General features: G+C 42.7%; 1 protein-coding gene across 3 annotated transcripts in view; it reads right to left on the reverse strand.

The window, feature by feature from the left end:
* Window positions 1–27,743, reverse strand: part of enox2 (ecto-NOX disulfide-thiol exchanger 2) — a 172,746-nt gene that overhangs the window by 36,479 nt on the left and 108,524 nt on the right. For all 3 annotated transcript variants that reach the window (XM_030101680.1, XM_030101698.1, XM_030101689.1), the window contains 2 exons: window positions 20,681–20,812; window positions 2,897–3,052 (listed from right to left, as the gene is read on the reverse strand). In XM_030101680.1, coding sequence (XP_029957540.1) covers window positions 2,897–3,052; window positions 20,681–20,812 — 288 coding nt within the window. The remainder of the gene's footprint in view (window positions 1–2,896; window positions 3,053–20,680; window positions 20,813–27,743) is intronic.

Raw genomic sequence — 27,743 nt, forward strand, 5'->3', positions numbered from 1 at the left:
ACTTTGGGCTTCAGCTCCTTTATGTGAGTGTTTCCACGAATCCAGGTAAAGTTCATCAGTTAAGGGTCTTCGAAAATTTAAAAAAAAAAGAAAAAGAAAAAAGAGCATCTAAACTCACATGGCATTCTCATCTAAAATGATCCACTCATCATGGGTTAACCAATCGGCTGACACGTGCACAGCCTACATATTCAATGTTCACTTCATTTCTGAGGAAAAGCATAATTGATAATTGCAGCTGTAATCGCAGCAGCTTCACATTTGGCTCTCAGCTGCAGCAGGACAGGCTGATTGTTCATTCAAGTCCAAGGAAACGTGAAGCCGAGGCGAATCAGAGCTGTAATTTATAGCCGCAGAGGCGAACGGACTCTACTTCATTTAAAGCAAAAAAAGCGCTTTTCTAGACAAACCAACTCATTCAAACCTTTGAAGTAGGTTTAGTTGTGTTGTTTATAAGTGCGGTTTAGTTCGGGGAAGACACTTCTGACTTGCAACAACACAACTCCCGGGTTCACGGACACACACAATCAACCCACCATAACAAGGCGGCGATTCTCTCAGGGTTTAACTCTGCCCGCGGGGCCCCGACCGAGTTACTCGAATTTCATGAGAACAATCAAGTCCAGACAGTTCTCCTCAGATGTCTGTCGATTTAAAATACCGGGCTTAGAGATTATTGGCTTTGTGCGACGGAGAAATAGGTGACGGGCAGAAAAGATCTAAAGTAAGAGATGGGGATCAAAAAAGTTCAGGGAAGAGTAAGTGGAACAAAGCAGAGCGGCGGCAGGAAACGGAGGGTAAAGATTGACAATTAAACGCTGTGTCCAGGCGCCAGTGGGGATCGGATCGGGGCAGGTTTTAGGACACGGATTGCTTCAGACCATGATAAGCCGGGTCGTCGATTTTCCAATTAATGCATGCATTCGAGGCCGCATACAGCACAGGCGGAAAGTTTTTACTTTTGTCAGAGAGTAATTGTGACAGGCTGGAAAGCTGTTGGGTAATTTCTTGACAAGCTGATCCCTCATTCAGCCCCGGGGTTTATATGTGCCCTTGAACAGAGTACCTGGTTCATTTCTCACATTGCTCCTGGGGACTAGCTAGAAAGATGTTCCTGGGTGAAGTTAAACTTTTAATCAGCTTTTTTCCCCGTGGTATATTGTGACAGTTTATATCCTGAGCTGCAACACACACCGCGGATACGCAGGAATGTCTTAAAACAGCTTTACGGCTCACATAGGAAAAAAAAATAAAAAAGCGACAGTGTAACAATATTTTCCTAACAGAATGCAAGTGTGTGTTTTGTTTTGCTTTGTTAAAGGATTGTAAGCTCCCAAATGCGACCCGCAGTGAGGAGCTTTTGTTTTAGTTCACCTTGAAGATGACATGTAAAGCCTGTTTGAAAAAGTCCCCAGGCTGAGACTTTCCTGTAGCAGGAAATTTGAAAAGCAAAGGTGGGATCAATCAAAGGACCCCCCACTACTTCTCTACCCGACTCCGGATAATTGGAAGGTGGCAGTGAGATAAATATAAACAACAACTAGTGCGGCGCACCTTTATTCGGATTATACAAAGCCACTTGCCCTGAAAATTTCCACAGGTTTTTTTGTGTGAATGTTAATGCAGTTTCGGGGATCAGACTGACGGCTGGAACCGAGAAGATGGAAAAATACTAAAGAGGAATGATGAAGCTGATCTACTTCTGAGGCATATTCTAATGGCGAAAGCGAGGATTAAAGTGAATAAAAGAATACTACAACTCACATTCGTATTGGTTTGTGATGCCGACATGTTCAGTTGTTCAATTAAAAGTTGGAAGTAACGACAAAACAACAAAAAACACAAGCAAAGAACAGACTGAGCACCTTCCAATAACGATTATTTATATTAATTTTTCTTTTTTGTCAAAGAGGAGGCTAAAGCTTTAGCGTCTGCTTACTACTATCAACAGAAACAAGGCAGCTTGAAATGCAGCGAGAATGGTGCTGAACTGGCAAAACACAGAAACATGAGAGCTTCTGCTGATCTGATGGCTCAGTATGGGGACGGTGTCGTGACCTCTGCGTTCCTCGCTGTGTTTTTTGTTCCCTCTGTGATGATTTCATCAACGTGACAGCGTCAAATCGAAGTGAAAAAGTCCCACTTTAGAAGCCATTTTCAAAACTTTTGCATGTTCAGAGGCTTCAAGTACTGTTGTCATGTAAATGAAAGCATGTACATTAAAGAAGCTTTCCTCACTTCCTAATAGTTGAAATTTGCAAAAAACTATCAATTCAACAGCGATGAGAGTAAACAGCCTAATTCATAAAACCTTGACTGTTTTCACTCTGGTGTTTCGCATTAATTTCTCCGCCGTATTGAATTGAGAATCTCAGCTAAATACCAGCAAAAGGCACGACATTTAACCAAGGCAGTGTCTGAAATCTCAATGAGGAAATTAATCACGCGAAGAGAACGAGTGTTGATGCTCACAACAACCGATTCCATCTAGTCATCAATCTTTTATCAAAAGAGGGACTAAGTTTAGAAAGACAACAGCTTCAAACGTGTGAGCGACTGCCGTCTCCGTCGGCGTCCTGCAGCGACGAGAGACGATAACAAGGTTCTGGACGACTTTAAGAATCAACGAGCGATTTAAAGATGTCCGTTGGGTTCTGGAATTTTGTAATTTATTCAATTATTCAAGAAACAGCCTGTTGTAGGATTTAAACACTGAATTAATTAAAATGAAACAATTTAAACCGTGAGATGGAAGCTGGACTTGTCTGGAGAATGTTAATGTCAAGCCGCTTCCGCAGTGGATGCCCTCCATTGTCATGGAGCAAGAGGGAAGCATGGGAAGAAAAGGCCGAAGCGATGGGGGGGAGGAGGGGATTAGCATAATACTGTGACTTACTGGGGTTGGGGGGGAACAGAGTGCAGCTCTTGCAGTGGATGATCTCCTTGATAACGGGCAGCTCCTGGGAAAGGGGTGCAGGAACCATGCTGAGGCCGGGCATCATGGGGTTCATGGGGGTAATTCCGGCCATCATGCCCAGGTTGGGGTCGAAATCTGGAGGCGGGAGAGAAATATGAATGAGAGAAATCAGTTTATCCTGAGAACGATGCATCAGATGCATCAATCCAAAAGTACACAACATGTAACCTGTGGTCAGATAACAGCAGGGATCATCCAAAATCTGTTCAGTTGCATTTCACGTGATGCACTCGTCCCTTGAGTGATTCGGCTGTCAATGGCGGCGACACGCAGGCAGCCCACACATAATGGAATACACCACCGTTCATGAATTAATCATCTTGTAAACAACATGCATATTTTAAGAAGTTTTTACTGAGTCACTCTTTCTCTGTCACCCCCGCTGCTTGAGCGATGACCTTATAGACATTACAAAAAAAAAAAACTTGAATAAAAGGACGATTTATTTACAACTTTGATTTACACGAACGCCAACAAACAAAGGCGTCTACGTCTCGACATTTTTCCACACAGAAGTAAGATTACCCAGCACGAACATCGCCTGCGAAGGATTTGAGGGCTGAATATTTTGCCGCAGGGGGAATAGCACCTGTGCACAGGCATATTTACCACAACAAATGCTTGGCTGGGGATTATATGTACACTGCCATATATCAGACGAGACGAAATCAATGTGACACACTGGCTAAAACCTATTTCACACAAAGTTTCCGACTCTTTTCTGAGTCATACAATCTGGGACAAAAACAATATTTAAGATAAGAATGCAGCAGTGTTAAAATGTTCTTGGAGCTTGTTTGCAAACACATATTTGTGGCTTTTTCTCTTTCCAGTCAGCAGCTGCAGCAGCAGCAGACACTGTGTTCAACACTTAATTAAATACAAAGACATTAAATGGGAATTCTTCCCACATCCCTCACTTCCGTTATGTGAAATAAATAAAAGGAAGGATCATTAAAAGGGAACTCATCATTATAAAACACCATTTCATCACTTCTTTTCTGAGAATTTTATTTCAATCATGTTCATTTAATTACAAACATGCTGTGATAACTACCGTGACGTCAACGGCGGCTGCACTTTTGTTATGTGCTACATGCAATCAGTGCTGCACCTTTAAACAGACAGTAACACTGACCAGGGCCGTTATAAACACATCACAGTGACATATACACACATATTTACAGTCACGTGGATGGATGGATGCGACGGCTGATTCTGAATCAATACAGCGGACAAGTAACTTACAGGGTGGCTGCTGCACATTGATCTGAATCTTGTCAAGTGTGTGTGTGTGTGTGAGAACCATATTAATTACTGTGTTGTACTTCCTCGTGTTAATGTCATGTTGATGTTATAATAGCCAGTTAAATATCGTTCATGTCCAGAGTTAGATATTCTACTTACAGTGCAATTATGACTTGGAAACATGTTTTTTTTTTCTTTTTTAACACCCCATGGTGCTGCAGGATGACATGACAAGAATCTGATTATTAAGGTGTATATTATAAGTGGCTGTTCTTCCTCTAAAACGGCCCCATAAGCTGAATTTTCCAAGTGAGTTCCTTCTGAGGATTTCGTCATGTTGGTTCAATAATCTCAAAGCTCTTTAAATTGTGAGACTGTCAGAATTTCAGTCTAACAGAAACATCTCAGGAACAACCGTCTCAAACATAAGACAAGATATGTTGTTTCTGTCTGATAATAAAAGCAGCGACACCAGTTTGGCGACCAGTCTCTTCATTTCCCCAATTCGGTTTTACCCGCACTCCCCTCTTTGATGTTTACAGTACCACCGGTCACGCTCACGTTTATGTGCGGCTGATTTGTCGTTTGTCAGCATCATTGATTTTTGTTGTTGAGACTTTCATAAATGCTTCCACAACAAATTATCCGCCGTCTTCGACCTTTACTGGAAGCATGTTTTAGAGTGATTAATAGCTGTGCATCCCCCTGTACACTGTAAAAACAAACACTTCAAAGATTTAAATAAGCTGCCACGGATTTTTCAAAGCTTTTTAAATACTATGAATTTTTCAGGAGAGAATTTTGGCCTTGCTTTGACTTTTTAATCTGTGCTTCAATATATTTATCTTTTTAGTTTATTGTGATGGCGCACACAGGCAGAAAATAACAGCAGCAAACATTATGCAGGCTCCATTTCACTTCTGACTATTTTGATCTTCAGAAGCAATAAATCCAGTGGAGAGAGAGAAAAAAAAAAACGATATTAATGTTCTTCAATATACAGCATTAACTGGCAATGGATGGATATAAAAACATTTTCTCAAAAGTAATTTGCCCTAAATCCACTGTATGAGCAAAAATGGGTGAATTAAATGACACTAAGTGAAGGAGAATAAGGAAATATGCACATTATCGAAGACTCGGAATAGGTCCCCGGAGCACGAGCGGCTGTAATAAATATGTTGGGCTGATTAAACTGGCTGAAGGACAAGAGTGAGGGAATGAAACAGGAGGCTGGATGGAGAGAGAGAGAGCGAGAGAGAGAGAGAGAGAGAGAGAGGGAGAGAAGAAAACACCGTTTCTGGAAGAAAAAGAAGCCAGGCCGATTAAATGAAAGCGAAAACGGATTTTTAAAAATGTATATATATGAATGACCTCTGCGTCAGACCTGAGCCAGATGTGGGAGCAAGAGGGAGCGGCGATAAGGACCCTCGCCGTCGGACGATTGATGAGTTCTTCTGCATGTTAAGATGAAGAAAAGAAAGATGGAGGGCAGGAGCCGAGATAAGGGGCGGCGGATGGAGGATGCAACAGCTGGCCTGAATGCCAAACACAGCTTTGAAAAGGAAGAAAACACTGAAACCTTTCAGGGCTGAGGAGTTAATTTATTATTATTTTTTTTTTTCCTCGAGAAGAAAACATTTGAAAATAATACAGCACAAAACCATGCTTTACGTTCTGACAAGCTAATTCTGTGCGCCTGCCTGTGTAATAGGCAAGGCACAATAAGTACTGTCCTAGGGCCGGGTTTAATTTTAATGTTTTTCTTTCGCTGGAATTTTCAACCGCGTACACAAAAAAGCACAGGAAAACACGCGGAAAATTGAGAGGCCTGGCATGTAAGGACAAAAACTGTTCCTTCTTTAACGCCACGAAGCTTCGCTATAAGCTCGAGACTTTATTTAACTTTTAGGGCTTTTTCGCATCTGTCCACTATTCAGGTGTGAAACAGCTTTTTCCTATCTTCAACCAATTTTATACTGTGAGCCTTGGAGTTCTCAGTCGTTTTGGGAGTTTATAATAGGTGTGTATTGTGAGAGCTGGAGTGGAGAGACAGTTCAGTAGAACTAGTAGTAAAAAAAACAAACAAAAAAAAACCTTTCTCTCTTGTTGTTACCGAATGTTATTATGTTTTAACGGCAGGCACGTGCAAAATTTCATGCAAAATTTCCTCATATTCTCTTGCTCCTGCGCTCAATTAAGCCTACTTGCTCATAATTGCAACAAATGCAGTGTATTGACACAAAGCACGCTTGATTTCAGCTCACATGGTGAAAACAATCCAGTTACACGAGGGTGTAAATGCACTGCGGCGCTGCTCATATTCCCACTGGAGTGAGTGCTGGGCTGTGCGTGTGTGTGCGTGTGTGTGTGTGTGTGCTCTCTCCCCTATGCATTTATCCCTGGCCATTAAAAGCCGGAGACCTGAAGCAAGCGCGTAGCCGAGCCGTGTGTAATAAGAGATTATTTACTTGGTTCTAAGGATTTCCCGCTACGCCACAGTCCTCTCATCTCCATTTTCAACAATGTAGCTGGAGGACATGTTTCATCACTAACATACCATTATTTCCTCCCTCCTCCAGTGATACTCATCATAATGTATGCTGTAACTGGAGAAAGCCGAGGACGTAGTTTTCTGCTAGATTTCCTGCTGGGATTTGCAGTCATGTCCTGGATGTGAAATTTTACGACATTCTGCTGTTTCTTCGAGTGCGGCAACGTTTTAACCCTTGTTTTTTTTTTTGCTATATTTTGCACTTCAAATATTCACTCATGATCAGTAACACACACATCAACCTAAATAAAAATGACAGTATTTAAGAATACCCGCTGTAAACCATATATTCTGGATCACATCTAAAGAAGCGTGCTGGACGTGCAAGTCAGAGGTGTCACAGCTGAAAGCTCGGAGACATTTAAAAGAGATCATGTGACCCGATATCATCGCATTAGCTGCAGGCTTTATTAGATTAACACGGTAGTCTTGGTGCAAAGTTACATATCCAGCTAACCAACTTACGTAATACTACAGCTACTGTTTCTGCTGGAGAAGACACGGATGCACTGGAAATACAGACTTAAAACTTCTCCCCGACTGCTGGCTTTACATTTACAGGTGAAAATTTTGGTCTGTAGAAAAAAATATGCAAAAAATCAAACAAACATAAGGAATTATAACACATCTTTTCAATTCCTCAGATTGTGAAAAGTATAGCTGCCAGCATTTTACCACACATGGTCGACTAAACTGTGCTGTTTTAATGGTCATAGCTGTGGTGTGCACAAGCAAATGACCATGCCTCGATAATTAGACAAAAAAAACCAGCACAGTCTGAAAGGTCAGAGAGACGGTTACGCGCCGGCCTGACGCTGCGTGGGAGAGGACGCCTGTAATTGCTGCCTCTCCGAAAACAATGGTCAGAGCTGGCAAGACGTCATCTGTACATCCATGTGTTCAACTATTTCATATAATGCAAGGAGAGCTGTGCAGTGAATCTTTGGTTTGAAAATCGCTCATCAATATGAAGTTAAATTTGGGAATACTCAGTGGAGACAGGAGTGGAGTCATCTTTTCCTCGGAATTTCTCAAAGAAGCGGTTAAAACAGCCGCGCTGCTCTTGTGGGTCAGGTGCCCTCCATGTGACGGCCGTGTCCTGGGATTGATTTGACCTCGGTCATTTGCTGCCTGTCAACATCTATTGTTTCCACTTGGTAGAGTGAGGCCATCACAGCATGAAAAAACAAAAAAAATATATAGAGGCAGGGACAGGTCAAACAGCTGCCTTACCGAAAATCGATAATTTTTTTTCTTTTTTTTTTGTAAATCAATGGAAAATTTAATTTCCAGCCGGTTGTGCGACGGCAGAATGAGGTTAATGAGCGGCTGAGGCGACGAAACACTGGGTGACACTTTCATAAATGGGCATAAACAGGCAGGCGGCTCTCCTCACTACACTCCAAACACAAGATGAGTGGGTGAATGCGCCATGGGGGTATATCTAAGTCACAGTTTATCTAATACTAGAACAAGTGCGCAGCCTTCTAGAGAAAAGCTTCAGTGGCACAGAAACGCCGTTTGACAGAAAATACAATTGCTTTTGCCAAAAGCAACCTTGTCTGTAATGTTTCCTCCCCATATCTGAATATTGCAAATATTTTACTTATTTGAAGCAATAACTGCTGACGGTCTGACACAGATTTTATGAAAAACACATTTCAGAGAAATTTGACAGTAAATCAAATAGAGATGAAACATGAGTAAACAGGCTGAACTGAAAGGTAACACTATTCGACTGGCAAAACCATCGATCAGGTAAGTTGTAAACAGATTCAAATATAACGGAAATGAATATTTGCAGTCGAGCAATCCAAATTTAAAAACAACACATCTGCCGAATGAAGGCAAAAATTATGAATCCGCACAGATTAAACTGTTTTAAAGGTGAGAACAAAGCGTTCGGGGGCTTTCGGATGGGAAAATTAACCGTGTGCGCGACATCTTGACAATGACTTCAATTTAGCTTGTGTTGTTGCCTGCAGGGCTGGAAATCAAACAATGGAGCAAATTCAAAATACAAATTCAATAACTGAAGGGCGGCACGTATAAAATAATGAGAACGTGATTGGACAGAGTTATAAGAGGCCACTGCAATGTTTAATCTATTCAACCGGTAAACTGAATGAATTGTAATTTACTGCCAGGGAACAGACTGATGAGACAGACAAGATTCTCCACTGAACAGTAACACAAATAGGCGAGGATGAATAGAAGAGAAAATATCACACAATAGGAGGTCTGACCGCCACATCTTCTCCTCCAGGACCTGAACTGCATCACGACGCCGCTGCGCGCGGAGCCCTCGGTGCTCAGGCTTCACGCATGGCTGTGCTCCTGTTTACGGCTCCTGCTCTGTAATTAAGTCAGCGCCATGGTGGGAGGTCTGGTCGCAGGGGGACAGGAAGACAGTCAACATGGGACGTGGTTCAGCACCTGGAGCTCAGCGCGTGTGCAGAGAGGGACAAGGAAGTCACCGACGCTGTTCACGTTTCTGCAGAAACACTGAAGTTTTACGATTGAAAGCAGTTACATTAAAGCTTCGAAAGAATTTATCGCTTAGAATGAATCATACTCGTCTTTGCTAATTAAAACACCTCTGGTTAGATGCCAAATTCCTTTCAATTGGCTTTCTGGCATCACTCCACGCAGAGTCAGTTGGGTTTCATGTGGCATAATGTAGAACCAGCCAATTAGTTGACCTGTTCAAGGCTTTCTCTAACTTTCACCCAGTCAGCTGGTTTAGACTCCAACTAACCATGAAACTATCATAGAAGTTAAGATGAAAAGATGAAGCAATCTGGTGTTCAAGTCCTTAAACCAAAACTTCGGTTGCTCTTAATTCTGCACACCTTGCACAGGAGGAAACACTTTTAATGAGTTCTAATTTTAGAACTTTCTTACTGAAGAATCCAGAAAAAAAAGTAAATTAGAAACTCAGTGTATGGTGAAAAATAAGAAGATATTCTATGTAGCCTTACATTTAGAACATTAAAGTACATTAATCTGTGGTTGGAGACGATAGTTGTGATTTTGTTAAACTCTGTTTGAAAATGATATTACTCGAGACATTACGTGAAACGCAGCGGACACCGGAGCAGATGTGCTGGGCACTGATTGAGGGAGAGGTAGCGCAGGTCTGTGACTCAGTCGGAACCCCAGAGAGCGTTTCAGAGCGCACGAGGGTCCTCTTGAAGAACAACAACAAAAGAAACCCGGGGGCGGGCCGGCCCACGCACGGCCACACATCTGTCTGATCCTCTTCGCTGTGCTCGTCTATGAGCTTCACTCTCCATTCTTTCTCATGCTGGGAAAAGTGAAAACACAAAACGGCGCGGCGCCGACACCTCCTTCGTTTCCGCGCGCCAATATGCACGGGTGCGCAGACACACGCATGTACACGCCGGCGTTGGCCTCCGAGGTTATTGCACTCGTTCTTCTTCTTCTATTGGATCGTGTCCTTCTAATGTTAAACAATCCATTTCCTGAAGGTTTGTTCAGAGTAATTACATTTTGAGCTGCCCGTCAATCAGGGCGTGGGGAGGGGTGGATGAGGGCAGGAGAGAGAGCGAAAAAGAAAACTGACATTTGACTGCATGAGGCTCCTGGCTATTAATGTCATCCTCCTCCCTTCTTCTTCTCCCCCCCCCCCCCTCCTCTCTGATTTCCAGGGTAAACGTCCCTCCTAGCGTTGGGTGTCGGGGGGGGGGGGAGCTTGAAGAAGAGGGGACAGCGACTCTTGCTGTGAGGCATGCAGGGTAATATTCTCTAATGAGGCGAGCTGGCCGCGGCACCTGGAACCCCACCGGTGGCTGCTTCTCCGTCACTATAAGGCAAGAGTCGCCCTCTTTGCATTTTGATACCAACATCTCCGATTTAATTAATTTTACAGCCACATTTCTTTGTTGCTGCTGCCTGCATAATGAAGAGGGGGGGGGGGGAAAAAAATCCTACCCTGTTTGTGAGTTATCCCATCTCCCCATTTCATTACATCTAAATAATAATACGCTTGCGTCGCCTTCCAAAATCCATCCTCTTTATCTGATACCACCCAGCCCAAATCTGCATAACACATCGAGCTTTTAACAATATCCATTCTGTGGGAAAACCCATCTGCGCAGATAGGTGAGAAAGTATAATTTCTTCAGCCTGATGACTGTTGCTCTATTTCCGCCGCCCCCCCACCCCCCCTCCAGACGTGCTGCATGTCTGAGGGAAGGGAGTCGTTGCCTCACCACTCTGTCCGCCTACACGCAGCCAAAAAACCTCTGGCACCGCACCAGCGCGGCTCCGTAAGCAGTCAGCAGAAAGGGGACACGACTTTCATTCCCAGGACTGGAAAACACTTCCGGCAAAGGAATGACTGTCATCTAATATGTTTCCTCGTGTTAAGCCAGGTGAGCTAATGCGCGAGAATGAGCCGGCCCTGATTCAGATCGTATCGTATGAAACGCATGCTTTAAATGAGGACGCAATAAAGCGTGACACTGAGATTTCACATATTCCTCTGTGTGTGTGTGTGTGTGTGTGTGTGTGTACAGTGGTGCAGGCGTTTGTGGCAGCTGTGGGGAAAGATGAGGACGAGTGGGATGCAGCAAACAAAGGAGCACTTGTTTATTCAGGGAACAGTTGTCAGTCCCTGGAGTCTGCTTATCTATTCTCCCGAGTATTTGAGCTTGTATTCATGTAGAAGTATGTGGAGCTAAATTAATTCAGAGAAACTTACATGTGGGTTGAACGCTGAAAGTTTTCCTCACTCTGGACGGAGTGTGAGTGTGTGCGAGGAGTGCACGTCACTGTGGGTACAGAAACTGAGGTCTTCCTGAAGGACACAGCAACACTTTCAGGTTGAGAAATTAGGCTAAATGTAAAGTGCTGATCTGTTGTTGCAAAAACGATTCAATACAGCTTTATTCAACATAAAGTTTGATCAAGTTGTATTTAAGATTGGCACAGGGATGAATGGATGGACGGATCTTACTTAGAAGCTGGGGGAAAAAAATCAGTGGTATATGATTCTCTTCATTTCGTTATAGATTAACAGCTTATAGTCACTTTGACAATTGAAGGCTTCTTATTTGCAGAGCACCTTAGGGCATTTCTTCAACACCTTTAAACTGCAGCCGGAATTGAAAGACGGATGGAATATATTCACTGTGTTTTGGAGAGCTTGGAACTGGTAACCAATCAACAAACAAAATCAAAACTGAAAATGAAGATAAACACTGCACAAGTCATTGTTTTCAGGTCTTGAGCTATGATTACAGAGACTAAACCAATGCTACCAAGTTTTAGCCATACAGGGAAACATGGATTTATTTTAACGTGCCAAAAAGTCAAAAACTACAACCACAGTCTTATGATCAAAAGCAAGTGAATCCACAGTAACACCTTAAAATAACAGAAACCACCATGGGAGGTCGATATTTTCAGAAAGTACAGAAGAGGAACTGTATAGCTGTACATCTGGTTCTGCTTATAATCTGGAAGGGCTGTAGGGAGAGAACACCGGTGAGGGTTGGGGAAATACACAGCGAACATTACTGGAGGAAGACATTCCCCCCTCAGAAATGCTGAAACCAGATGTTGGGTCCTGCTGCGATTCTGCACACTCCAGACTTCATCTGGGCTTCGCTCACCACCCGTCTGGCTTCCTAACCTCTGGACGTGACGTAACTTTTATCACACATAATGACATGTTTTGCATAGTGATGCAACGCCTGACTAATGGGAACGGTCCGGATACAAAACAGAAACTCAGTCTAATTACAACCAAATGTTCCCAAAAACCATTTCTTCTTGTTATGAAATATTCTCCCCACATTTACTTGGAAGTTCACGAAAACCAGATCATTCACCACTGACCGGGGAAAAACCCCAGTGGTCAAACTCAATTTTCTGCAATCAAACTCCATCTTTTCAGCTCTTGACAAAACAAATGAAGTTTCACTTTGCTCTTCACATTAAGGAATTTACAAACTTAAACAATGATTACATTGTACTCATCACAGGGCCAACATATGGAACAGCTGGCAGAGAGTCATAAGAGAAGCTCAGTTTCACCAAAACCGCTGAAAAACTCCAGACGAAAAAAAAATCAATAATATCCCCTGAGAGATGACACACCCTGCCCCCCCCCTGTCACATGGAGTCAGATATCTTACATTCACCTGTCCTCAAGTCTGCTCGGCTGATCAATAACGTTTATTATGTGTCCGGGAGGTTCCTGCTCTTCACGGCTGCAGTTTTCTTCGCTGCCTTCGAAAAATGTGTGCTTGTTGTGTGACATGACCTGTTTGCGAGTGCTGGGCCAGACATTGTAATTCACTCAGATACAGATTAAAATCTGCCCGATGCCATGACTCGATCAAGCTTAGCCTGACCAAATCAGTGTTTCTGAGATTATTGTTGTTACATTTGAACAAACAAAAGTGGATGTAAACTTCGGGATTATCTTTATTTGACTTGTTCCACTTGTGTGGTTCCAATTTTCTGTGCCTGCTATAATCTATAAAACTCATCCTGACATGAGACAACAGCAGGCCAACAAGCACACACACACACACTCGTAGAAACAGTAACCTAGTGAATGCAAAAAGCTGTGGATGGCTGTAGAAATAGTGTCAATGGAAATTAAAAAAGAAAAAAAACCATGTGGGCACAATGAGAACATGTTAATTGCACAAAGAAGAACTATGCTGTGAGGTGACGGCGCTCACCACTGCACTATCTTGGGAAATTACAACGCCGGCTTGCTGCTTCATTTATCTCTTGCTGTTACTATTTTCCCCCTCATGCACCTGCATATATAACAGAGGTCTCTATTTCATTCTGTTTATTAGGTCCTTTCCCTTTTTATATAGTGTCCTGTGAAACAGCTTGCTCGGGTTTAGGTGTTGCTGCTGCTGTAAAGCTATTCATTTAGTCGATTTATTTACAAAACCTCATAAAATGTGATTCAGACGACACCTGAGATAAATGAATGCTCATATGGAAGCATGAATGGGCGGAACATGAAATGCTGGATGCCTGTTTTTTGTTTTTTTTGATGCACTGTGAGGGGTTGGCAGGCTACTGACAGACTCACTCAGACAGTCTGACCTCTCCACTGTGTGCGCCTGCTTGTGAGCACATGCCATGCTGCTTCTTCAACGCAGTCACTCATTTATCCGGCGGGGTGTGTGAGTGCGTGCGCACGTGTGAAACAGAAGGAGGTGAATCCTCAAAGGTGCTGATTGCTGTACATGCGTGACTTAAGCTGACTTACTTGAGATCACACCGAGCGCGGGAAGACGAGCATGTAAACCATCCGCAGTCGTGCGGCCCCCTATTCCTAGAGCTGCACAAAACGCAGGAAGTACTCAACCTCCTAGCGGGCTACGGTCACTAATTTCAGGCTGGTATGGAAAACCGAGCTTCGCTTTGACAGGAATGCAATAGTAGTTTGTAAATTCCATTTGCCATCATTATAAGTTTTCGGTTGAAAAGCTTCAACTTGTATGTGCAGTGCTGCTGGGAAACATCTACATATAGATGTACATATATTCATTTTTTGCCATCCAAGATGGTGTCTCATTGCTTCACTGGCCCCGTCAACAACACAGTCCCTCCATCATGGCGCCATATGTAAAGTAGTTTTTACACTAAAGTATGAATCCTTAAATATTGTCTTCAAGAAAGATGAACTCGACAAAAACCTTATCCGGGCATCAACAAAAACAAAGAATCTCATGAAAGAACAGATATTGAGAACCTTCTGGATTATAGACATGCAGCAGATGTCTGTAATGTACGCAGAGCGGATAGAGGTGGCAACAGCAAAAGCTAAAAATAGAGACACAGGTTTATAACACACATCCAATCATCTTCTATACTGCTTTTTTCAGGCCAAGGTCGAGGAACCAGTGCCAGTACACGAAGGACTTGTTTGCACGATCAGGCTTTCAAGCAAAGATGGCAAAATTCTGTTGTTTCCGGAGTTGGTTTACATGACAAACGGTGCGCGGAGCCACTGAAAACGCAACTTTTTGAAAATGACTCCATAGGTGGAAGTTTTCAAAGAACGTTTCAACTCAATCTTCATGGAAATGGGAGAAAATGCAGTTTTTCTTAAACACTGGGATTGCTAGAGCCCAGCTCTCCTCTGTACATGTGCAAGTAGACAGACAACAACAGCATAGATGACCTCCAGAGCAGAGATTTAGGCAGAAATTGGAAAAGTGGGGGTGCAATGATATTTGTGGAGAGTAAAGCACCATAGGAGTCCTGGGGGTCTGCAGACCCCATGTTGAGAACTGCTGCTGTAAACATACTGTTACTGAGCAAACCTATTTTTCTTGTTGTACTGTATTGAAGAAAAAAAAAAAACAAAAAAAAAAAAACCTGAAATAATACTGAATAATTTCTTAGACTTTAGCTGTTTGTTAAGCTTTGTGCTCATGTGCTACGTTTGCTCACATCCTTTGCATCTCCTGAAGGCTAAGCGCCCCCTCCTCCTGAAAACCTGGTGACGCCCCTGTCTGTCAACACTCCCTCCTCACTGATCACTGAGCAGAAGCAGACATCATTGCTGAATCATGTGATAGAACTTTGATTCTTGGCTCTTTCAGAGTGATTACACAGAATTTAATCAGTAACATTCCTCATAACGTTCTTCCCCCTCCCTCTCAGAGAGTGACATGCAGGTTGCCAGTTTGGGAGAGTTTATTTTGGACAGCTATGGGGCATCAAACCTGTGGCACATGGAGCACCGTTAGTATATATGAATGTCTGTGTACTTGCCTTTGTTCTTCTCTGTGTACATATGTGTATGGTTTCATTGGAAAAGCAAACAACAGCAGCCACTAGTGGCCCAACATGAGAACTACTATTTTCAGAACACTCTTGCGGTAATTTTTCTTCAACAAAAATTCAAAACAAATGTGTTTTCACATGAAAACTTGTCACGTAACCATAGGGCCTAAGAGCAAAGGCGGGTTACACCCTCGACATGCCTACAGTGCATCACAGGACAAACAGACGCAGCTCATATTAACACTTGCGCTCTGCGCTCATCAGTTAACTTCACATGCATGTCCGCATATATTGCTAAAGCACACATAAGAATACGGATCAGCATAAATAACTTCAAGTGACACTTTGGTGCCATTAAGCTTCTGAATGCAGACGATAAAAATCCACGGCATCATGGATTAAACATTATACCCCAAACACACATCCTTAGTCCTGTCTGGCCCTTTATATTCACACTTGTCCTAATGCAAACATTTAATTACATTCTAATATACATTAGCATTGTCTAGTCGGCCTATAGGCACCAAAGCGCTGTGATTTTAGATGTGCACTGGGATTTGTGGGGCTGCAGTGTTGAAGGCTCTGCCCACAGTGGTCTGTTTATCCAGCTGTCTGTCTGGATAAATCCACTTGGCTGCAGGCGGGGAAAGGCTCTATGATGAAGAAATATATTCCAGGCTCACACTGGATGAAACAGAGACAAACTAATGCGTAATGAAAGCAGTCCGGCAAAGGCAGCCTCTTTTAATGAACGAGTCGAAAAGTGCGAGGGGGAAAAAACACAAACAGAAAACTTGAATCTGCATGCAGGAAATGTATGACCAAGTGTACAAAAAGAACAAATCTGATAAAAAAAAAAAAAAAAAAAAAAAAAAAGAAGAAGACATCCGTGAGTAAAGGACTGAGACAGTGACAGTGAATCCTCCCCTGCTGCTTAGAGGTGAAACAGAAAGGAGAGAAAGATGATGTACTGTCATCATGGGGAATCAATAACTAATCCAGTTGGATTACTTCAAAGGCAAAGGTGCTCTGCTAGAAAAAACAAAAATAAAAATAAAAACTCTGCATGACAGCAGAGGAATCTGAGACTGTGTGTGTGTGTGTCCACACTGAGATTTCATAAAAGAGCTCATTATAAACCTGGGCAGACTACCAGCACTGTGAAAGAGTAAAGACAAAAACACAAAGGCATGTAGATGTGATTTAGTTATATGTTAAATCTAAAATCAGAGCAGAACACTTCATGAAAAACTAAATTTATACGTCAGGACTTTGTATTGTGGCTGACCTTGAGCTGTCTGGCTGTTCTAAGCCGTTGTAAATGATAATCAAGAGGAACGTAACCAGGGAGCAGAGAAATACATCTCTTCCCACTGACACACGACTCCTCATGTTCAACAAGTACAGACTAAACAAAAGTTAAATTGCTCTGGAGCATAGACGACTGAATAGCAGGACATTTCTGAAATGTACCCATCACAAAGACACTATAACTTCAAATAAAAGTCCAAATGCTACTCTCTGTACTGAACAGGAGCGGATGCCAATTTCGAAAAACAAATCCTGGTTATATGGTTTTTGAATGGGCTATAGCAGAGAGAACAGTACTCATGCTCAGGGATCATGGTGGCAAACAGGCTTTACACTGCGATGAAGGCAAACAAAGGCAAAAAAGAACACTTTCGATATAGTCGATAAGGCAGAAAACTAGTACTCTAAGGCCCGGTTTACAAGACAATGTTTTGGTCATCAAACTTGGTCGTGTGTCCGTGCGAATGTCAGTGAACTCACCAATGCAACCCGCCCCAAACATTGTTGTGTAAAGAAAACATAAAAACAATGATTTTCATTTGAAGTGCCGAGTAAATGGGGCCTAAAAACAGAGGGACACTTTCCTCTTTTTTCATAATGTGCTTTATTTTAAAGCTCAATATAATGAGTGATTGATAGGTCATAGTTTTTGCTCTCACGCGATTAATCTGAAATACGTCATTCACAAGCTAATAAAATCTGACGCCATTCAGGTAACAGCAGCAGTTGAACGTAATCCTTATCTTAAACCATAAACCGTTTGATCCCCAATGAGCTCTCCAGAGAGACTCAGCTCATTTACCCAGTGAGTTTTACTTCTCATTACACAAACACGAACCGATTCCAACTGGTATGTGCACCTGGTTATGAGTATAAATCTAAACCGAACTGTCGGCGGGTCGGAGGAGCGGTTCAATTGCCCTTTCTCACAGCAGACACTTCCACTCGCCAAACACAGGTGCAGCTAATGCCGCCACTAATTGCTGCATTCCATTTCTGTGTGCAAGCTTCACGGCCCTGATGCTGTGTTTGCTGGATCACTGGCATGAACATCATTAGTGCTTTTAGTTACTCCGCTCCTTTTTCATGCGGTGACGTTAATCGGCTGCCGTGGAGAGAAGGTCTCCAACTAATGTGGATAAAGTTAAAGGAAAAGTCTTTGCTGAAGGTCATCAGTCTTCTTTTACACATGCTGAAATAGAAACTTCACATTTCGACTATGAAGATGTGAATCAATGTTTCTGGTTAAGCTGAGGTGTGTGGCTCATCATTCCGCTCGGCCTGACCTGATTCAGCAGGTCTGACCACAGCAGTCATAGCTGGATGCTGACCAACATCCAGCAGAGGAAGTGGTCTCAGTGCGAGTCTGCTCTCGGTCTGACCCAGCTACGTACAAGTGGAACTTGAACTGAACCAAAGGAAGGTACGCTTTGCATTATTGATGCTGCTGGATAAAGTAATTAGTTGCTAGCAGCTGGTTTGAGAATGAGTTGAGGTCTGCGCTGCGGCAGTGATACGGTACACTGGTTTCTTGATGTTCCGGTGGACGGACCCCCGGCTCCGGAACTGCCATCCTGCGTCTATGCTGCTGGGACTTCGCCACAAATTCTGTCATACTGCTGCATTTAGGTTGACTACATGAAAACAAACAGAGGCATGAAAAATGCGTCCAATTCAGATCCCATCTCAGAGGGACGGATAGGTCTGAAAACAGATTGTGCTCCCGTAAAAAAACATGGCCACTAGGAGGCGCTTGATTTGTGGTTGTTTGAGTTGGAGGGCTGTTCTCTGAGAAGCCTCTCTATCAAGTTCGATTTCCCTGCTCTCAGTCTTGATGAAACGTCTTTTCTGCCACTTTTCCTTTGTGGGAAAGCTTCATTTCCTGTATTTGAAATACGTTTTGCCTGATTCCATATATGTGTGCACATACATGTGTGTGTGTGTGTTTTCCATATCAATTCTCAAGGGGTGCATTCACAACACTTCAAGTGTGCATAAACACACACTTCCACACACACACACACACACACACACACACACACACACACACATACAAGCCTGGCACATTTCAAATATGAAAGTGCATTTCTGCTAAGAAGTGGGAAGCGATTTATAAAAGGCTTTAGGGAAGGGCTTTCTACTGAAGAGAGAGAAGAGACCTGGCAGAGTAACTCCGCAGAAATGGAGAGAGGGAGGGTTCAGCTGAACCTAATGTAACAGATAGGTGAGCTGGATACTGGAGCAGCTGATCAGGAAACAGGAGCTCAGTGGCACTTTTGGTTGTTTTTATAATGAAGCCACTTCTACACGCGCTCAGAGAACAGCATGCGATAAACATTAACCAGGGCCTGAATCGTAGAGTGATAAATCTGCTCTTTAATAATGACTGAACAGGTGTGTCAAAATAGTTTTAGCTGAGTCTACAATTATTTTCTGACAGATTTCTCTTCCCCCCCCAAAAAATCACCATCTTAAAAAAAAAAAAAACACTAATCCAGGCAAAAGTCTGTTAAAATATACATATTTTATCTCCAACTTGTACATCATGCACACAGAAGCCAGGAAATGAGAAAGAAACACATGCATGTTCTGTTTAGCAAAGCTGGCAGCAGGTCTATAAAACCTGATTAGTTTAGAAGGAAAACTCAATTTGAGTTTTTCCACAGACCAATTGCGGTTCATATTCTACTTTTACTGTAACCCATCAATGTCAATTTAACAGTTTAAGACTGATGGTTTGCAGGAGGACCTGAGCCTGCTTTTCGCTAATCCATGACAGCCGCCCAAAGAGGGTGAAGGAAGGCGAGACAAAAGAGGCCACGGAGGCTGCGCATAAATGACTACAAGGAGAAATGCTGGTGTTTTCTTAAACAGCCCTTGGAGGTTGAAAACAAAGTCCTGCTGATTTTTTTTTACTGATCCCAGCTGGACTGAGTCACATTGGCCTGTTAGACAGAGCCTGCTTGTCTGAGTATGCCATCCTCAGACTGATTACCAGCTCACAATCCCAGCTCTGGGTGACTCAGCTCATCCTGTTTATTCCAACATACTTGCTTTAAATGACCAGTGCAGCCACACACAGCAATCTGCTTCCTCATCTCTCAAGGCCAAATTGGCAGAAAATGTATCCCCCCCAGCAATGCTGTCGCAAACACTGCCACAAATCCACTTCACATATGACTTCTTGAATTGCTGTCAAATAAGAACGCTGGATGTTTAATGTCACACAAGGGAAATTAAAAAGAACCATAAACAATGTTTAATTTGCTACCTATTTTTAATAATGCCAACGGTTTGCTGCGTCCCGATAGCCAAAATCAAAAACGTGAATCAAATAACAGGCACTGAAATGGAGTAAGGGGTGATATGAGACAAACAAAACGGTTTGGGTTCGAATCCTGTGCCTCAGTTCAAAACTTGAGTTTCAGGTTCATTAACGTCACTAAAAGTTAAAGTATGTGTGAATGTGAATGCAAATGACTTTCTCTCTGAGACAACTGTCAACCCCTTCAGGGTGTAATCTACCCTCACCTACAGTCAGTTGGGATCAGATCCTTTACCAGTTGAGATAAAAAATAGTTCAGATGATACATGAACGGATGGTTAACCTCTTGTTACTGTACCTGTGGAACCAGCAAACTAATCTTTGCAGCATGACAAACTCCTGAGATGAGCAGTCTAGTCATGGAAAGGGTGCACTGGCATTATAAAACAACAAAAACCCACCCAAGAATTGATACGCTGCCCTAAAACACCTTGGTGGAATTTGGTTGTGTAGAAAAGAAAAACTTTAGTACCTGGCATGAGTGGCTGCCCAGTCATTGGTATTGGAGGCATTCCCAGGTTGTTCATGGCGGTGGCCCAGGCGTTGGGATCGGACATTGGCATTGTCATCGAGTTGGAGTCCATTGTCATGTTACAGATGCCCTCTGAGAAAGGACACACACACAAAAAGACAGTGAGGAGAGTTCGTATCATTGCAGACCTCTGAAGCCATTGTAACATTCGGGTCATGCCAGAGGAGGCATCACACTGTGGCAAAAGATTGAGGTCTGATTGTTTTAACTGTTGTCGTCTCAACAAATTGTTGCTTTTGGCCTGTATTGTGTCAGAGGGGAAACACCGTGACCCTGCCTCCACTCTCAAGGCACAGTGAGCAGCGCTGTCACTGACATTATATCCACCCTGGGTGCTGTTTCTTGGTTCATGACACAGAGATCCAACATCCTGGCCTTTTGGCACTTCCTGTGTGAATGACCTGGACCGCAGTTTAGTAGAAATTCAGCAGAAAACTGCTCAGAACAGCAGAAGGAGTTTGGGGGAGGGAATCCATAAATCTACACGTGTCGGCCAATGAGTAGTTCAGTGAAAGATCAGAGCTTTCATTTGCAAACCAAAGAAAATAATAAAGCATAAAACAAGATTAGCACGGCGCTCAGCACAAATCCTGATGCTATCAGGCATTTGTCAGGCAGCCCGCGACTAAACCTTGGAAAACTTTGAAAAATGTCCAACTTAGCACGACAAATGTGCACACATCACGGCGCACCGGCTTCCCCTGACTCGGGGTTCGGTGCCAAGTGTTGCATAATAAAGCAAACATATTTAGGTTCCTATAACAGAAAAACCCTGCAGTAAAGTTAACACCAGCAGATCATAAATCAACCGGCGGCTCATTTTCCCCCCATCTGCAGTCTATTTCACAGCTTTAAATGCATTTTAATTCTCTCCTCTGGTCGACCTCTTTCTCTCTGACAGACCTGTAAATTGCTGTGACTGCTGGCTGAGCCGAGCTGCCCTCGTCTCTCCCGATGCCAGAGCCGACGCCGCCGCTCATAATGAGAAGTGCTGCACCTTGCGCACACTTCACACCTCAGAGGGTCTGCAGCAAAGCCCACTGTGCAGCTTCCCTGTGTAGAAAAATGTGTGCGTCTGTGTGCACAACAACCACTATATTTGTATTCCTGGTGTTCCGACACTGCTGGCGATGTGTAATAATGCTGTTTGCTCCTTTGCCTCCCTCTCTGAGCGACTAATTTCAGAGCCGGCTGCTGTCGCTGCCGTGGAGTGGCTCCATGAGATCCACTGTGCCCGTGGTGCGCCTGTGCTAATGCTGCTGACGCAGACCTCACAGGCTTGTTAACTAACACAACCCTATTAACTGGGAACAGTCTGCAGGACTTAAAAAGGAAGCGAAGACGAGTGGCGGTCAGCTTTTTTTTTTTTTTTTTTTTAATAGCAGCTTTATAACAGTTTACACTACATTAACCATTGTTACTGCAGAACCGATGAACACACACGCTCGAGGTTTGACAGGTGATGCCCTCAATCTAACTAAATCCTTACACTTGGAGCATAAAAACAACAATAGGCCAAACAAGTGAGAAAATAATTGTGTTTTTGGATGCTGTTAAAAAGCCCTCAGCATAGTCTGGGAATCAACAGAAGCAATAAAAGTTAATAATATGGTGTATAAAGACTTTGCTGCGAGTATTTTTTCATGAAAAGAAGCAGTAAACAACTTTTTTTCTTTTCTTGTGTTCACGTCAGAATGAGACTGAAGAGCAAACTTGTCCCATGGTTCATTTTCTCTGACCAGAACTCAGAATACCATCCATACATCCATCCATCCTTCACAGCCGATTATGGGAGGAGGAAGAACACACTCCAACACCAAAATCCAGTTGGAAACAAAACCAGATAAAACAGAAAATCGAACAACCACCCGGCAGCTTCTCCAAAACTGGTTGAAATATACGGTCACGGTAACCTTGATAATTAATTCACTCCTGAATGAGAGTAAATCCAATGCTGAATTCTACAAAGTGTTCCAGAGATATTCAGATATTTTTAACATGTTAGGGAGGTTACAGTGACCTACATAACTACACGCCATCTTTGTCCCAGCAGGTTGTCGTCAGGCCGAAGTGCATATAAGCGCATTTAAAGACATCGTATTTAGGGAATTTAGAGAATTTTGTATCTGTAGTTATAATACTCTGTTTAAATTTGAACACAACCACCGAAACCTGACCAGGCTGTCAGTGAAACCGTGAGTCAAAAAATAGGAAATATCACATCAAAAGGACTGGGACACCTAGAATTTCCACACAGCGCTGGAAGAAGCAGAAGCAAGACATAACGCTGCTGAGGTGAAGGGGGACTCTTTTTTTTTTTTTCGTTTAATAAACGAAAGTGGGAGAATCTGTTTGAGCACTTGTCCTTCCATTTAATCCACAAATTCAAAATGAAAACACAACAAGAGCTGCCTCTGGAGGGAATCATTGCAAAGGTCAGACATTGAAGCAGAATTCATCTCTGCTCCTCACTCGACGACAGAAAACCTATTGATTGTGCGACTCAAGCCTCACGCGTTTGACTGGTCGGGTCACGGATGTTAAAGGTGCACTCTGAGCATGTCGGGCTGACTCCTCTACAGAGGAGCCTCGCGGCCCTGCAGCTGAAAATAGCCTGTATTTGAATCACAAACCCTACAGTTCATCCGTCTCTGCCACTGGACCCGTGTGCTCAGCGCGTCCAATGCCTGCGTCACCCTTTTTCATTTTTTTTTTTCTATTCACCATTCAAAACCGTTCCTGTTGGTCTGCTGCCCGTGCTGCATCGACCCATCCTTTAGCCCGCCATCCATTGTTTCAGGCTTCCCGACGCTCGCGCCCGCAAACAAACAAAAAACACACGGACGCTTTTCTCCAGAAATCAATTCCGCCTTTCAGACTCGCGCCTCAATACGTCACTCACGGAGGTTTTTGATTTGGCTGCGGCCCAGTGACCTTGAGGGCAGGAGTCGGCCTCGGCTCCCCTTAAAGGAACCCTTCCTGCATCATCATATCAATACATTGAGCTGAAGGAAGAATCGCAAACAGCCGCTTCAAAGAATCCACACAGTTGCCAAAGAAGAGGCGTGGGAGCCAGGGACATTTCCGCCAATAGAAGAATCAATGGGAGTAAATATTTTCATGAAAGAAAATATAGATTAGAGGACTTTGCTTTGGTCTCCTGAAGCCATTTGTCTGTGTGGAATTAAAAGCACCTTATTGAATCTCAGAATTTAAACGTTTGCTTCAAGGCCAAATGATCAGGGAAAGTGACGATCAATAGCGATTAAAGAGAGGAAATAAAAGTCGGAAGAAGAGGAAGAACACGCCGGATTATTTTCTGCTGTTCACTCAAGTTAGCCTGGACTCGTTCAAATGCCACGTCTAATTACATAAGCCGAACAATCTAATCGTGACACCGAGATCCAAAGGCGGACCTTCTCCAGATTGGTCTTTCAAGACGTTAGTCCAGTTAAGCACGGCTGGATTTAAACGCAGCCATAGTGAGGGCTTATCTCTTTTCACGGGAGAATCCTATCGCCGTCTTTAAATGTGACAAAAGGCCCGACTAAAAATAATAAAGATAGAAAATTATCATTAATGAGAAGAAGACGATATAAAAGATGAAAAGAAAAACATGTATTGAGGTTAGTATCTAAAAAAAAATAAAAACCTTAAACTATCAAGAGTCCAAACGGTGCTCGACTTTCTTTCTCGCGCTTTCTTTCCACTGAACATTACAGTGATAAAGAAAGTGAAATCGATAAGAGTGAGAAGTACAAGAAGTCGTGGAAGAGTTAATGTCAGAAAGGAACAGTTATATGTGCAACTTTACACCGACATTATCACGATACATTTCTGTAATCTGGGCGCAGCCCACGGCAATAAACCAATGGTGAATTTGATTAGGCCGGGGTCCATCCAGCCCAAGGCTTTCCTGATACTAACTCTCCGCAGGCTCAGGCCGGCTTTCAGCGTCCCTAAAAGGTCCCCCAGGACGCGGAAAGGACATTAAGTCATTTAAAGGCCCATTGGCCGTGAGCCCCAACAGCAGGCTGAGAGACGCTGGGGGCAATCCAGTCGAGAATGCGCGTGGTTTTAACAGCTAACTACAGGTTTATTACGGCCCCTTGAGAGCAAATTCAAGTGGGAGTTAAAAAGATGAGGGACAAAGATGAAAAGAGAGAGAATAAGTCACATTTAATAGACAGATGTGATGCTGACAAGACAAAATGACAGAAAGAAGAGTGGAGTAAAAATGTCAGCTCCTGCAAATTGAACATCGGCCATTGTGCCACTGAATAAAGTGGGCTGATGATAGTCATTACTGCGAAGAAGAAACGGCAAAAACCTACAATTATGCATAGTATAATGCCATCGCTGAGTACAAAGTGGTTGAGCAGACAGGCAAGAAAAATTAAATTTCAAATCAAGTCCTCAAACTAAAAGGAAAAAATAAAACAGAGATGTTTTTTTGCTGACTAAATTCTGACTCTTTGGTACAAAGACTGGATATTGGAAGAGAGTTTGACATTGTTCCAGTTGAAGGTATGTGTGGAGTGTCCATATTTATGCATGAAATGAAGAAAAAAAAAATTGCCTTGAGAGCAGAATCGCTCTGAGAGCACGCATGGCTCTTTGGCCTTAATCTTCTCCTGCATGCGGGTCTGTGTGTGTGTGTGTGTGTGTGTGTGTGTGTGTGTGTGTGTTCCTTCAAGTGTGTTTCAGAGTATGGGAGGTAGGTCACAGGACCACATCGCTTACGGTACATGTGGAAAGGAGACATCATGATGAAAACAGAGGAACACATTAGGATGCATGCAGCACTGTGAAACCTTGTTTGGAGGACAATTTGTACAACTTTATCTCTAATGAATTATGAAAGTCTTCTCAAAATAGATGAATGTGCTCATAAAGATCACTCTATTTTTTTCCTTTCCATTACTTACGTGCCGAACACACGCATGCACGCACACACTGCGTCTGTTTAATAATGTATGACTGCCCTTCTCTCCGCGTCTTTGATCTGTTAATTATGATAAAACTGGTAGGGGTCTGGTGATTAGTGGTGGCACAGTCAAGAGTGCCCTGAGTGTTACACTACACCACATCTCACCCAGGACCTGGAAAAGAGACAACAAAGTGAACATGTAAAGATGACAGGAGAGGCCCGAGGACAGCAGGGGCTCATGGGAGGGAAAAAAAAAAAAAAACCTTCCTCCTCGCATTTCTTTTTCATTAACGAATTAATTTATCATATATACAGAGATTGAAAGGAATTTTTAACTTTAGTGGCAGAAACTCTAAAATCCCATCCTTTGAGAAGGAGTTCAGCTTCACTCCAAACCTTGATGAATTTTTGTATCAACACTGACAGTCAGTGTGAGAAAAATACAAGAAGACTCTCAGTATAAATTGTGATTTGTTTGCAAAAACCCCGATTCATTAAAAAGTTGCAATCTGGAGTGAAATGTAAATAAAAGCAGACTGCGATGCAATTTTCAAATCTAATGAACTCATATTTTATTCCCAATAGAGCATAAACAACAGAGATGGTGCAATACACGTTAGTAAAAAGTAGCTTATTAGAAATCAGATGTCAGCAATACAAGTTAGAAGGAGTTGTTGTTGAAGAATTCCACCTGCCTAAAAAAACCTGATCAAAACGATACGGTTAAAATACACTTACATTTTTTAATCTTTCATACCCTTCTGTTCACAAGAAGCTGGATCTAATCCCAGGCAAGTCGCTGATCAATCACACACATACACACACGCTCATCCACATGGGCAATCCAGAATCACTTGTTACCTCAACAAGAATGTTTATGTTCCTGTGAGAGGAAATGACAGTACTCGGATAAAGACAGTGAAGGGAGAATCACAAACTGCAATCAGCAATCAGACACTTTGTTCCAGATTGAAAGCTTCTGGCGCCAAAGCATTTGTCAAATAAATATTTCTGAGAGATAATAAAAACAAACTTTATCAGCTTCCTGAGTTCGAAGTGGCCTCAGGACGGAGTCAGACAGGTGTATGGGCCGGGCCGACAGAATCTGCTCTACAGAACGCCTTCATTGTTAATTTGAGCAGCAGATATCAGGAAGCCTTGTAATAAACTGATCATTTCATCATGACCACACCTTCAATTCTTAATTTTTGCTTCAGTACGTTCTGTTTCAACGCTTTTTTTTTTTCCTTCCAATTTGTTTGAGGACAAACGACAAGAATATTTAATCTGACTGACAGGAATAAACAGGCTGTGAAGGCCAAATACTGTTCAACAGATAAAGCTGCTGGCTGAATAATTGGCTGTGTAATAATGTCATTATTTAAACTGCACTACTTGTCGTTCCACACTGCTATCAGGAAAAAAAAAGTGATTTCATTACCTTACAGACGTGAATGAGAGACAAACACGGGCAGTTTGCTCAGTGAACTCAAATGGGACGGGGCCCTGTTTGAACTGTGAGCTGCCAAAAAAAAAAAAAAAAAATCTGACTATACCGCAGAGTCCCTAAAGCCCTGTTCAAAAATGTGAGGCACGAAAAAAAAAACCTGCCAGCAAGTGGCTGATGCAAATGAATCCATTGGAATTTAATGGTTGTGAATGAATTTGTGTTGCCTTTGTGTCCAACAGGTGAGCGTGGCCTCGGTGAAGTGGTGGCAGTCGAGGTTGTCAAATCAAATTACCGACTATAAAATTGGATTGGAGGAACTAACCTAAACCCAATTCTCAGTAGAGGTGAAACTCCAACTGGAAAAAAAGACTCATGCATATCTAATGACTAACGCATAATGACTATTACAGAGCAATCATGTGCTTGAGTTTATAAAAGCTCAACTATTTGCAATCGACGTCAACCTGATGAATCAAAAGACCTTTTTGAAATAGTTCATTTAGCTGCTGGACTCCCGTTCAGAGGCCCCCTATCAGGGTGATTTATAACACCATTTCAACAAGTTGCATATGATCTGATAAAGATTTATAGACAATCTGTCAGTTTTAAGATGACGAATGAAA

This window comes from Salarias fasciatus, chromosome 2 (assembly GCF_902148845.1).
Source record: "Salarias fasciatus chromosome 2, fSalaFa1.1, whole genome shotgun sequence".
Classification (NCBI taxonomy): Eukaryota; Metazoa; Chordata; class Actinopteri; order Blenniiformes; family Blenniidae; genus Salarias; species Salarias fasciatus.